The following is a 13,959-nucleotide window of genomic DNA, read 5'->3' as shown; positions in this document are numbered from 1 at the left end:
CTTGGACGTCGACGGGATTCGAAGTCGAAGGACTGGAAGCCGTCGAGTAATCTCCCTCCGATTGTCCAGACTTCGTCGAATCCTCATCGTCTCGATTCGATCTCATTAACGCGAGGGCTTGACGCTGGAGCGTTTTCTTCGGCGAGCGCGTAACTTAAATCCCACTGCATTCGAGAGGATGCACAGAGGAACATTGAAGAAAAAGGGGCAGAGGCGAGGGAAAACGAGCTGACTCATCGTCGGGAATCGGGCGCGCGATCGAAAATGAAGAGTTTCTCCCGCGACAAATCTTGGCTCGCTCGCAGAATCTTACGCGCGCTATCCCGCCGCGAAAATAGCGGCGTGCGGAGCAACAGTCATAAATGAAATATACACACACATGCGCGAGCGCGTTATCTATGTCCCGTAAACGGCGTGTGCCACGAGTTCAATAGGAGCAGTCACAGGAACTGCGGAATTATCGATACCGCGGTAGCGTTGCGGCGCCGTGTCCATTAATTCGACGTTAGCCTACGGGGGTTTAAATAATTAATCTAGCCGTCCCCTTTCGCCCGTGCCCCCCTCCCCCGCGATTAAACGCTACAATTAAGCTGCAGGTTCGCCGGGCGCGCTTACCGACGACCGCATCGTCTTTCTATATTGCCGTTCCTCCTCGAGAGAGGAAGGGACAGATAGATAGATAGGCAGGTAGATAGATAGGTAGGTAGAGATAAACACAGAAACCAGGAGAAAGAGAAAGCGTGTGGATCAGGCTGCCAGCGAATCCCTTCCGGTCGCGACGATACACAAGTCTACAAATCCCAACCGCGCGCGTATTCCGAGGGTATCAGCGCTCCCGCAATTTCGAGGCGCAGCCTACTTGGAAACTCACGTCGCTCATGAAGAAGTGATGAACGAAAGGGCTGGGGGGATCACGTCGCGAGGGGTTGAAGCCGTGTGTGTATTACTGCGGTGATGGCGAAGCGCTTGCTTTCTCTCTCTCTCTCTCTCTCTCTCTCTATCCTGCTCAAGCTACCCCGCCGGCGTAGTCAAAGAGCCGAACTGTTTATACTGACCGAGTGTAGCGATTGTTGGCAAATTGGCGGCGGCCGGATCTGTCAGCGATGGTGGAGGTTTGATGAAGTAATGGACGTTCTCTGTCGGCCTGTTGACTCGGCCAGCCGATATACATTGTAATGGTATATACACAATGCCAACGGGCAACGCGCGGTGACTGGCAATACGCCTCGACGGCTTTGTGCGTAAACCGTCGCGCGCGTGCGTACACACATGTGCCGCGACGCACAATGGCGTAAGGATAACGTCGACGGCGATAACGTTACGCTAACGCAAACGTATCGACTGTTCTTGTCTCTGCATCGGGCTCGACTCGATCGCGCGGCCGGCGAACGCTCGTCCGTGAAACGCGCGGTATTCCTCGCGTCCGCACTTTCGCCGGAGTCGGATATTTCCATGAGGCGCCGGCGGGATCGGGAATCAGGCTGTGAGCTTGCTAATTGAATCCGTTAATTGGAAGAGGGGGGGAGGGAGGGGCAGATCACGATCGATGATTGAACGCGATGACTCGGTATCAGGACGAAAGGGTGCGATCGGGGCAGACCGAGGCAGGCAGAAGTCGCGACGATTTTTACGAGGGAGCAACGTGATATCGCAAACTGGCGGTGGCGGCTGCAGCGGCGGAGGTGGCTTTTTTCCGAACGCGCTCGAGTTGACTGCGTCGAGATGATGCATAGCCATTCCGACCAACGGTATGCACCAGAAGATTCCACGCGTCGCGCGTATCCACTACGTGCCGCCGCAGTGCGAAATTATGACAAAGGGTTTATGTCTTTCTCTGCTCTGCCACCTCGCAAAAAGAGAATGCTCGCCGCTCTCGCGCGCGCGAGTGCTAGGACAATGGAGGTATGAGGAAGTGTGCGACAGCATGGTCGAGTGCTGTGCCGAAATAAAGCGGTTTGTTTCGTCGACATTGTTTTAGGAATACCTGCGCCGGCTGCGTTGGCTCGTTGGCCGAATATTTCCCTTGATCAAGGGAAGAGTATCACCGCAAACGTTGACGCCAAGTGAGAAAGAGCGGCAAAGAGAGAGAGAGAGAGAGAGAGAGAGAGAGAGAGAGAGAGAGAGAGAGAGAGAGAGAGAGGGGAGTAGGGAGAAAGAGGCGGAGGAGAGAGGGAAAAACAGGGAGAAAAGTGTTTAATATTACCGTACATTTCCGAATGCGATTGTTCGTCATCCTTCCGTTCCCTCGCGCGGGATTTAACTTATCGTAAAACGCAGTTATATAATTGTATTTTTAATTAGTCCATAATTTCTCTCCGTTGAGATACTTGACACGCTCGCGGAGCACCGAATTAAAAATACCCGAGGATCTCGTGTAACTTGTCGGGCTGCTTCGGCTGCCTCCGCGCGGCTACTGACGGGTTACATTTTGCTTGAATTTATAACTTGACGAACTCGTCTCGGAGAGACGTTATCCTTTCCAAAGACATGTATTGTATAATTATATTAAAAGTTCGTAAGCGTCTTAATCTCATCGTTTCTCGATCATCGCAGAGCCGCGCATTTCCTCGACGACGAATCTCCACGCCGGTGACTCCATCGATTCCGTGCGAAACTCCGCGGAGGGAGGGATAATTACACGCGACGATAACCCGGAAGGAAATTATCCCGGGTAGAACGAGATAACTCGTCTATTCGCGCCCGTAACACATCCACACGCGCACGACGCTCTACGACGTGTCGTTCGGCTTGACAACGGCAGGAATACTTCACCTCTCTGTATCTCTTTCCTCTCTTTCCTCTCTCTCTCTCTTTCTTCTTGCCCCTCACTGTTCCCCGTCCCTGCCTCTTTCGCCCTCGATCTCTTGCACACAACGCACCGTCAGTGCCATCGTTCTGATTTAGTATTTTCCAGAGCAGCGTATTGCTGGGAAGGGGGCTTTTAAAAAACCGCGACGCTTAACGCACCGTTGGTGCGGTCTGGCCGGGGTCTGGAGGGTGTGAGAGGGGGAAGGGGCGGGAAGAGAGAGTGCGGCGAATGGGGGATGTTCTTTTTTCCGCCGGCTCTCGCGCTTCGTTTTCCTCAATTTCTCCCCCGGCCGGTGTCGCTAGGGTGAAGCCTCTTCCGGCGGCTTTTATCACGGCGCGATTCGTCCGGTGAGTTTATCGTCGCCGCTACTCCTCCGAAAAATCACCGCGAGACTCCCGGATAATATAGCCTTCCCGACCTCAACACCTTCCGGAGGAGCGACCGCTGATCGTGAATTTCAGAGGCGTCGGGTTACTAAAGCGGCAGAAAGAAAATAAAAGAAGGGAAGGAAAGGAGAGGCAGAAGAGCAGAGGAAAATGTGAAACCGCGAGACGCGCGAGACGAACGAATATCGATCGCGCGAGCGATTACGCGTTATAACTTCCGCAGTATCGATTTCCATAATCACGACGGGAGTAACCATTAAAAGAGACGTCTCGGTTTGCGTCCGCGAAGTTTCCCCTTTTGGCGAATGGGGCGAGTCATAAAGAATGTAATGGAGTTGAATTAATGGAACATCTTCGTAATGGATGCTAAGTAACGCTCTTGCTCTCTCTCTCTCTCCCTCTCTCTCTCTCTCTCTCTCGCTCTCTCTCGCTCTCTCTCTCTCTCTCTGCCTCGCCGTTCTTGACGACTTCTTCCTCCTTCGGCGAGGAGACACTGCCGGCGGACATAATTCGAAACCGATAAGAGCGCGATGGAGATTCGCGCGACACAATCGACACGCGCGCCGGAGAGAACTCTCTCTCTTTCTCTCTCTCTCCGGCGTCTCAATTGCTCGTTTTTAACGTCGCGCCGCGCACGTTCCCACGGCGTCGTCATCGTCGCGGCAATTAATCCCTGCAAAATAGAATGTGACAAATGGCCGACCACGCGCTTCAGCACCGGTGATGAACTCCTCCTCGTCCTTGGCGTCTCGGTCTCGTCCGAGCGGGATCGGCAGGACCGCGCTGCTGTTGAATTGATTCTGAAACACATGCGCTTCGACGATGACGAAGAAGAGGACGAATGAAGAATACTCTCGCTAAGTACTATGCGTTTTATTGTATCCTGCATTCGAGTCATTTATAAATAATGAACAATGATTACCGACATTAAATGAGCTTCTTCTCTTATTCGTCTCGCTCTCTCTGTCTTTCTCTCTCTCTCTCTCTCTCTCTTTCTCTCGGTATACGTGTGTCATCTCGTCTTCGTCTCTTTGACTCTTTTCCTCTACCGACGCACGTGCACTCTCGCGGGCATCGTGGGTTCTCCCTTCGCCTTAATGTCGCCATTAATGATGATATTATTAGTATTCGATAACTTATGGATGCTTATCCTACTTGTCATGGTGAGTACACTGGTAATGACGGGATGATGAGACGTGATTAATGACGATAGAATATACTTGGAGGACACGTGCGAGCGAGCGAGCGAGCGAGCTAGCAAACGACGAACGAACGAACAAACTCGCGCGTCGCGCCCATGCATACGTCACACGCGTGAAACACACACATGTATCACACTCACACACTGGCTGTCACACTCAGGGCACACTCGCTCTCCCGTGCCTCGGTCGTTCGGCAACGACACGCTGCCCCGCTCTGGCTTAACTTCTAATTCTCGAGTTACATTATCGAACACACGTAGATTATTTCGCTCGCGATCTCTCTCGCGCGCTTCCGCGTTACGCACGTATACGCGCACTCACGTACGCACACATGCTTGCTTGCATACATACATACATACATACACACACGCACACTCGTGATATTATTATCCGGAGGCTCGCGTGAAGCCGGCCGGGACTGTACAGGTGATCGTCACACATCGCGCGCCGGACAATGGCGGGACGCGTCCCATGACCGACGCCGGGCAAAACGAAGAAGAGAAATTAAACAGCGGCCAATTATATTCACCGGAGGGCTACTTTTAATTAAGCTTAATCTGGTAAAAATTCGACGGTCGAACGATTGCGCAAGAGCCTCTCTCCTCCTTCTCCTTCTCCCTCTCCCTCTCCCTCTCTCTTTCTCTCTCTCTCTTTCTTTCGCTATTTCTCTCTCCTTGCTCGTTTCTAAGCGGACAGATTAGTGGGCACAAGCAAATGAATGAGCGAGCAAGCGAGCAAGCGAGCGAGCGAGCGAGCGAACGAACGCGTTATCCCCGAGAGAGATAAGCGTGTAAATTTCGCAATACCGAAATCCACGATTCGTATCACTCGCGTAAATTAAACGACGCCGCGCAATAATCGAGAGCACGCTGGCGCGCTCACTCTCACGACGCGCGCTGCGTGCATTCCCTGAATCGCGTGTGTGTAGGTGTGTGTGTGCGTGTGTGTAATTTATATTAATTTACGGTGCACTATACAAACGGAAATATCTGCTAGCGGAAATTTTGTGCATTTTACCTCGGAACGGGGGCAGCAACGGTGATGAGAGCGGTGTTATAAGAGTTGGGGTTGAAAATGTTATTCATTGTCCATTATCGAAACGAACCTCATTTTAACGTTACTTCGATTACACGCGATACACTCGTGACTCACGTAGACTAGCGGGATTTAACGATAGCGTGATCATTTTTGCATGTGACACCGCTGGTCTGATTCCCATCGAGTTTTACCGGACGGAATAAAAAAGAATGACGAGTAATGTGCGGAGGGAGAGAGAACATTGGGAAGGGTAGTTCTCCGAATGGCGCTCATCGTGTCACGGTGGACGACGTTTAATTAAAAATGCGACGGCGGCGGCGTTAAATTTATAAAAATTGTTCCTCGAAAATTGTTACTCGTCGGCCGTTCGTCAGAAAACACCGTCTGTCGAACGACTCATCGCGGACATTACATTTAGGCACAACAGAAATATAGAATAACGGTGATGACATCGTCATACCGTTAATCGAGCGAGAGTCCTTTTAAACAAATGGCCGATGGCGGCCGCACGGCGCGCGAGCTGAAAAATTTTGCCCTATCTTTCGCGAAAATGGATTCCGCGCGGACAAACGCACCGAGCAGGTAAACAATCGAAACTGATAACATTCAGTCGTATTGCCCGTCGACAAGCGAGGATGAATAGCCCGCGTGCGAAATTTGCGTTTGCGCCCGCCGGCGTGCAATTGCAAATCCTGTCCGTCGCCGCTTTTTACCGCGCATTTAATGTTAAATCGCAAAATGGGTCTTTCCCGCGAATTAAGGCCGCGAGGTCTGAATCTTACGCTCTTGCGGAAACAACGGAGAACAGGATAGACGACGCCTCTCGAAATTTTCATTAAAAGATATAAGGGCAACGATGATAATGAAAAAGAGAGAGAGAGAGAGAGAGAGAGAAAGAAAGAAAGGTCGACTCGGTAGAGAACACTGGACAGTAAACCGGAGAAACACGAAGCCGGAGGAAGGCGGAGAGCGACAAGGAGGAAAAGGGGGAGGAAAGCCAGCGAGGAAAGGGAGAAAGAGTGAGAGGGCGGGCGAGGAGGGAAAGAAAGAGAGGGAGAAACCCGGATGGAAAGTTCAGCCGCGAAACATTCGGTCGACGATGCCGTTGCAATTCAATGCATTCCAATACTCGGCCCCGATTCGGCATTCGCCCTCTCTCGCTCGAAATAATAATAATTAAATTTATCGCGGGGCGCTGGTTACGCGCGGATGTGGTTTTTGCGTAGCGGATCGCGTGCGGCCGCACGCGTCTCCCGTTGAAATATTTTGCACCTGCCTGTGCAATAATGCTCCTGTTAAATTATCACATTACGCAGCCGGCGAGCGAGCGAGCGAGCGAGCGAGAGAGAGAGAGAGAGAGAGGTAGGCATTGCCGGCTAGACAGAGAGTACGGTATTATAGAGTAAGCGATAGCGCAGAGTAGCGGAGAGTAGAGCAGCGAGCCTACTGATTTACGCCAAACTAACCGTACGTCATTGTCACGGAGGGCTGCTTAACGGTTCATTTTCCATCGGCACGATCGGCAATTTGTTGCCGCGATCGATCCTTGTCCGACTGTCGCGCTTTTGCCTGCGCGACCACCGCGCCCCCTCCCTCCCCTTCGCCACACCACCCTACCGCACCCTATCGCTCGATCCTGCATGTTGCAGTTCCGCCTCAGTACATCCCTAATGCAATCGTATACTCACCGTCGCGCATAGCGCGCCCGCGCGCGGACGTGCTATAAAATTTCTAAAATGCAAATGCCGGCCGCACACGTTATGTTATTTGCCGACTTAACTTGGCTTCCCCCTCCCTACCCCTGAATTCGCCTCCTCTCCACGCCCTCGTAAGTTTACTCTCGTCGCTCGAGCTGCCATTCTTCCGTTGGGTCCTTTTAATGCGGCTTTTTTGTTATGCAAACTAGCACTTTCAAAGCGTGTAATCTATAACGCGCGATGATGAATTACGCGGCGATGTTTGCGCTCAAAGCGCGCGCTGCGTTGATTTTTCGCCCGTGCAGAGCGGGCATGCAAAAATCAGTTAATCGCGAAACGTCGTTTACCGTCGCGGCATGCCGGCCGACGAATCGCGCGATCCCGGTCGCCGCCGCGAAACTGAAGCCTCGTCTCCTATCGTCTACCGTCGTTGACAATTCCTTCAGAATTTTGCACGCGCAAAATTGCCGCGCGCACAGAAGTATACGCATATCATGCTTGAATTTTCGCGTCGGAGAGAAAAAAGCCGCTTTTTGTTTCGTGAATTAAACATAACCGCCGGCTGTGTTGAAACAACTATAAATTCCAAAAGTACCCGACGCGGCAGGGGAAAGGGAGGAGGGGGAGATGGAACTCTCGAGCGACCAAGAAGATACGAAAAATGGTGGTAACACGCAAAACACAAAATTCACAAAGTACAGTATTATGCGTGCAAAAACGAAAGAACGTGCGAGCGCAAGTTATCCGACCGTGTCACGATCGTGGAAGGGAGCTAGGGGGAAAGCGGGCAAGAGGGAGGGTAGAAAGGACGAAAAAAAGTTATGTCGAACAGACGGCAAATAGGAACGGTCCTAGTCAAGTCTCTGTAATGATGAAATTTTTTATACGCGCGACTGCCGCAGCGCCCCTCATTCCTCCCATTCTCACTTTCTCTCTCTCTCTCTCTCTCTCTCTATCTCTATCTATCTATCTCTCTCTCTTCCTGTCTGACGCTGACGGATTTTATTTGGCGTTCGTCAACGTCAAGCATATTTTAAGCGGACGAGCGGACGGGAGGCGACGGATGAATGCATCTTCGTCCCTCACGTTCGTCGCATATTTTTCGCGCCGCGTGCTCATGCCGGACGTGAAAACCCCCAAACGCGCCGCCGGCGGACAATGGCCGGAGCCCGGCCCGAGCGATCGTTGTTTCACGCTCGGAGAGGGCGAGCGCGATTTCTTCGATCCGCCGTGATCGAAAGCCGTGAAAATAGCGCGCCCGCATATCGGTCTGTCGAACAACGACGACATAAGTTCGTAAATGCGCGCCGGCGAGCTTAACGCTCCGAGAACGATTTCCTTTTCGTCGGCGATAATTATCGGCGATCGCTTTGAGAGCCGCGATACGTACGCCGAAGGCGCTTATCGATGGCGGCTGAACTCCGATTTCGTTCGTAGGATCGCGAACTCGTAACGCGACAGGACGAGATATAGATGATATGTGTGCGGATGTGCGTATGTGTTTGTGTAAGTGTGAGTATGAGTGTGACGTGGTTGGCGGCTATGAAATTTTTAGAGATACCGGACGAATTGCTTCGATCTCTATTGCCTCTCCGTAAAGCGCGACCTACGCGCGAAACGAAAGGAAATCGGCGCGATCTGCCCGGTCCAATAAATTTGCCCGTTAGCCGGACGTCGAAATGATCGCTAGTCCAAATGCAAACGCTACCACATTCGCTGAATTAGCCAGTACGCGCTGGATACTTTGGACGGTGTCGTTCGACGAATTTGCTCAACCTTTTGGAATCCCCCGAAACTTTTGCACTAAATGTCACTCATATATTTACAAGTACGTAACGTTTCATACACAATATAAGTTCAACAAATATATATATACACACACACACACACACACAAGTGTATATATGTATATACACAAAAATGTATATATACTTATATATATATTTCCCACAAGCCTTCGAACTTTGCTTACGCATCCGCTGCATACTTCGTAAGACTTCGTTTCCTCCGATCGATAGAAAGCTTTTTCTTGTTATACCTTCCGAGAGAAACAAAAGAGCAACGACAAAAAAACGACGAAAATGACATCAAACCAGGGACGAGACAGCGACACGTTCTTGAATGTGATTTACATATAAACCGGGATGCAGTATCTCGACGACGAAAAGAAAAGTCGCTCGGCAGCTTCGAACGGATACCTAAGAGCCTCGCGATGATGATAAAGCAATAGAAAAGGAAGCAAGGGAAAAAAGCACGAACGTACCTAGTCGAGTACAGTTGATCGAATCATCGCACAACTGTTTTCCAGCATCGCTGGAAACACATGTCGCGACTAGTCTCGCGTTTGCATATTTCGCATAAAACGGAATGTTTTAATTGCCGGCTTTCCGTGTCTGAACAGCGTGTCGGACACGCGAAATAACGCGCGCAACACGTTAGCAGCGCGAAAGAGGGAGGAGAACAGGAGAGGGAGCGAGAGAGCGAGAGAGAGAGAGGGGGGGGCGAGATAGTTTGTTCAAACACGCGACGGGGGATGCGCGATGAATTACTCTCTTTCGTTCTTCCCGAAATGCACGGCACGCGAACGCGCGCGCGTTATTTACTCCGCGTGAGTCCCACGAGCCGATGTCGGATCTCCCGGGGGTGTGATTAGTCGGGGGCTGTTTTCCATCGGGGCAAGCTGAAACATCGCTGGCGAGACCGCGACGCGTTGTCTCGCGGACGCGCGACGAAACCGCGAGGTAGAAAACCGGCGGCGCTCCTAAGCAAGGCTACGTCTCGTCCGAGAGTCGAGTCCCACCGTATCCCGAAGCACGAAGAACCAACGGATGGTGCGGGTGAAGGTGGCGTTGATGGTGGCGGTGGTGGTGATGATAGTGGTACTGGCGGTGGCGGTAGCGATAGCGGTTGTGGTGGCGGCGACGGCGGCGGCGGCGACGGCGGCGGCGGCGGCGACGGCGGTGGTGGTGATGATGGCAGTGACGATAATGACGATGCTGCTGGTAGTAACTCTCTTTCGTTGTCATACACCATAGTTTCGTGCGAAAACGATAGACCCGTCCTGTAATGCGCGCGCAGCATCGGTCGCGATGATGACGGCGGCTTAGGTCGCTCTCATGAAAGTGAAGGACGGTCGGCGAAGGAGGAGAGGCGGGAGGGGATCATGGGGACACCGAGGCCGAGGTTCCCGTTTTCACTTGGAGAGAATACATTGCCGGGCGCACGAGTAGTCTCTCAACGGCGCGGGCGGGGAGGGAGAAAAGTTAGCACCATTCGAATCGCAGGTCCAAAATGCACCGGGGTCATCACGGTCACCTTAGGAGCGACGACAGTGATATCACAACGGTGAAGATAAAGGTCGCCCTCGGGGCCGTGGTACCGCCGTGTTGCATGGCAGCTGGATTCTCCCCTGCAACAGAGAGCGAAAATACGCGCGATTAATTCCTACGCGCTTGTGCACATACAACACATCGCCGTCCCGATCCCTGTCGTTGACGTCGACGTCGTCATTGCCGTCGTACATTGCACACACTCGTGTTTACTACGAAGAGACGCGGTCGAGTGATATTTTTGAGACCCCGACGCACGCACGCGGGGATTTTTCTGAAAAATGAGATATTTATGAAAAATATCGTCGCACGTACGCACTCATGTCCCCGATATTTCGCTGATATTGCATCGTCGAGCGGCATTTTAAAGTCGAGTATCATTTTTCCAGCGCGCAGGTATTCTAACAAATATTATATTTCATGTAATATTTGTTTGTTACCAGTTGTGCAGCTCCCTCTCTCCCTCTCTCTCTCTCTCTCTCTCTCTCTCTCTCTCGTTCTCTCTATTCCCCCTCTCCTCCCCTCCCGCCTCCTGCCTTGTCACTCATCGCGTGGAATCGAAACGTTATAAAAATGCGTACACGCGTTATTGCAACTTGCGTTACTAAAACGTCAGCCCATTGAATAAAACAACGCGTTGATCGTTACATCGCATACGCGAAGATCTTCTCGCGCTCTTGGAGCGACAAGAGAAAGGGAGAAAAGGAGGAAGAGAAAAACATTATCTCCCTCTCGATTTCGAATTTAGCGACGGAGAAAATTTTCGAGGACGAGCGAATAGACGGCAGAGGGGAGAATTCTGTGGGAAACACGTAAGTTGAATGTAAAATCTCCGATAACAATCGAGAGCAATATCTTCACTTGGGACTTCAACTTCTCCGTCCGGGAGCGCTTGACAACCGGGAGTCGACAACAGAGACGGCTTGTTATTATAACGTTTTCTCCAGCGCCCTTCTCTCATCCGTTCTGAAATTAAATTTCCGCCTTTGCCTCTTTATTTCTGTATTTGATCAAATTATTGACTTTTACGATACTCGTCCGCCGTTCGATTATCGGTGTCTCAATTTTGCTGACACCGCGCGGAATCGGATGATAAATCGACCCGCGGAGTTAACACGGGAGTGTTAACACGGGAGTTAGCACAATCGACTCGGCACACACGGGAGCGTGGGAGAAACATCCGTTCGAAGATACCCGATATATTATATGTATATTGTAAGTAATCTATTTTACGCTGTTTAATAAACGGAGTATACTCCGCGAGCGCGCACGCTCGCTCGCTGGCCAAACGCGAATGGCGTTTCAATCCTTTTATTTGGAATGTCACACGGGGTTACAGTCGTGGTGATAAAAACCGAGGGATCTGCACACACGGTGATTGCGACTGATATTTGGCATCGGAATTGCCGAAAAATTCAAAACATAAACGCGAACTCGGCCATCAATGAAATCCATGATAAAATATCAAATGCAATGCAATCCTACTGGCTCGGCCATCGCGCGCTCAAAAGTGACAAAAGCTGCGGTCTCTCTGCGCGAGTTTCGTAAATGGCCGATCGAAAACCACTCATCGCCGACGATACGGGGAACAAAATATCCCTCTTGTTGCTGTTTAAAGCGAAAGCGACGGACGATCGCGAGAAAAACGGTCTCCTTTGTTTCACGTCCGAGCGGAACGCTCGGATATCCCCGCGGATAAAAGCATAAAATGCACTAATCACTGAAATTTGCTCATTCGATTGAAGTGTTAAAAAAAGAAAAAAAGAAACAAAGAAATAAATGGATTTATCGACTGTCGTGTAACGACAATGTGCCCGCCGATTAGCCATCGTCGTTGGACAACCTGCCTTCTCTCCCCTTTATCGCCATTTTTTCAACACAAACACAGTCGCGAGTAGCTCGCGCGCGTCAGTAGATTTAAAATAAAGGTGATTTAAAATAAATGTAGATTTAAAACAATGTAGATTTAAAAAAATATAGATTTAAAATAAATTTAATAAATAAATAATAAATATAGATTGAAAATAAATTTATTTACCGTAGAGAAATCGACGCGATTCTAACAACTTGCGGCACTCGCGCACGACGAATGAATTTAATCGCTCTTTCCGCGCGTGTGGAAATTTATCAGAAGCCGCAGCATCGCGACATGCAAATTTCGCGAATAATCCGGTAATGCAATTGTAATCACCTACATTTAATTACAGATTCGCAACGCGAATTAACAAAATAGGCCTTTATAAATCTTATATCGCAGCGTGCGATACAGTACATTAAGCGTCTTTATTGCATAGCGAATGTAACCGAGCGAATGAATTATGTCGCAAAATTCGGCGACGAAACGCGCATTCGTCTGAATCGCGTCGCGCGCGTACGTGACACGCTTCCGCTTCCGCCTCTCCTTCGTCTTCTTCTCAGCTACTTGTTTTTTTCTTTTTTTCTTGGGCCTCTTTCTCCAGCAGCCATCAACTCCGTAATTTCTCTTTACATTCTCACGGCAATCGAACATAAAGCATTTACGTCGATCGACTCGAAAGTTTCCCCCGAGTCGAAAACATGCCATCCACGTGGCACTCTTAGCGGCTAGTCATACAAACGACCTTCCCAAGATTCAATTAAACGCCGTCGGTCTGAGAAAAATTTACAACTTTGTTTACGCGCGTTCCTAGTAAACCGGCTCTTAATCCCGAGATCTTCGTCCCGTTAATTAAATCGTCTGGATCCTCGGCGGGACTGAGACGTCCTATCTTATTGGGAACGCTTCCGCTAATCCGCCGAAGAAATGGAATTGTGTACTCCCCATTGCCATGCAGAAAACATATTTGAATCGAATGACTCGGTTCAATCCGGCGAGAAGGAAGTCGGGCCGCGTTGTAATAACACGGCGGAAAAAGAAAAAAGGAAAATGTTTGCGTCGACGTTTTATTTAATCGACAGAAATCCATTCATGCAGCGCGCGGATTACGCGGAATAATTCGCGACGGCGTTCGATCTCTGCTTAATTACAAATTAATTAGCCGATAACTCATGTTCCTCGCATACATATGCGATGCCTCGTAATATCGCGTGCAAATGCATCGTAATTTCATTGACTTCGATAATCACATTGCGCCGACGTGCAAGTATGCGCGCGCGCGCACGCGTACCAGTGTATGATGCTCTCTTTCTCTCTCTCTCTCTCTCTCTCTCTCTCTCTCTCTCTCTCTCTCTCTCTCTCTCTCTTCCCCTCTTTCTCTCCTCTTCTTCTCTCTCGATTTTTCATAAATTCAACCGATGATAATCCCCCCATTCTCTGCGCTAGCGAAGAACCCGGATTTCACTACACGTTCGACAGACGAACTTCCTGATTTGCCTTGTCCTCGCTTAAAACGTGGCATACCGTCATGTCGCGTCGCGCCGTTTGCTCGAGTAACGAGCCTCGAAATTAATCGGTGCTCGTCTTGCGTTCCCCGCTCACAGAAGAAGCATCGATTTTAATTCGCGCCGACAAGCAGGGAA

The 13,959-nt window shown here is 50.4% G+C and overlaps 1 protein-coding gene across 3 annotated transcripts in view; it reads right to left on the bottom strand.

Moving 5' to 3' along the window:
- Nucleotides 1–4,053: 4,053 nt before the first annotated feature.
- The window catches only part of LOC105183602 (uncharacterized), a 147,653-nt gene continuing 137,747 nt past the window's right edge, over nucleotides 4,054–13,959 (bottom strand). For all 3 annotated transcript variants that reach the window (XM_011141859.3, XM_025304011.1, XM_025304013.1), the window contains exon 8: nucleotides 4,054–10,541. In XM_011141859.3, the coding sequence (XP_011140161.1) occupies nucleotides 10,444–10,541 (98 nt within the window). In that variant the 3' untranslated portion in view covers nucleotides 4,054–10,443. The remainder of the gene's footprint in view (nucleotides 10,542–13,959) is intronic.

The sequence above is a fragment of the Harpegnathos saltator genome, unplaced genomic scaffold (genome assembly GCF_003227715.2).
Source record: "Harpegnathos saltator strain DR-91 unplaced genomic scaffold, Hsal_v8.6 scaffold585, whole genome shotgun sequence".
Lineage (NCBI taxonomy): Eukaryota > Metazoa > Arthropoda > Insecta > Hymenoptera > Formicidae > Harpegnathos > Harpegnathos saltator.
This window is presented reverse-complemented; position numbering and strand designations above follow the sequence as displayed.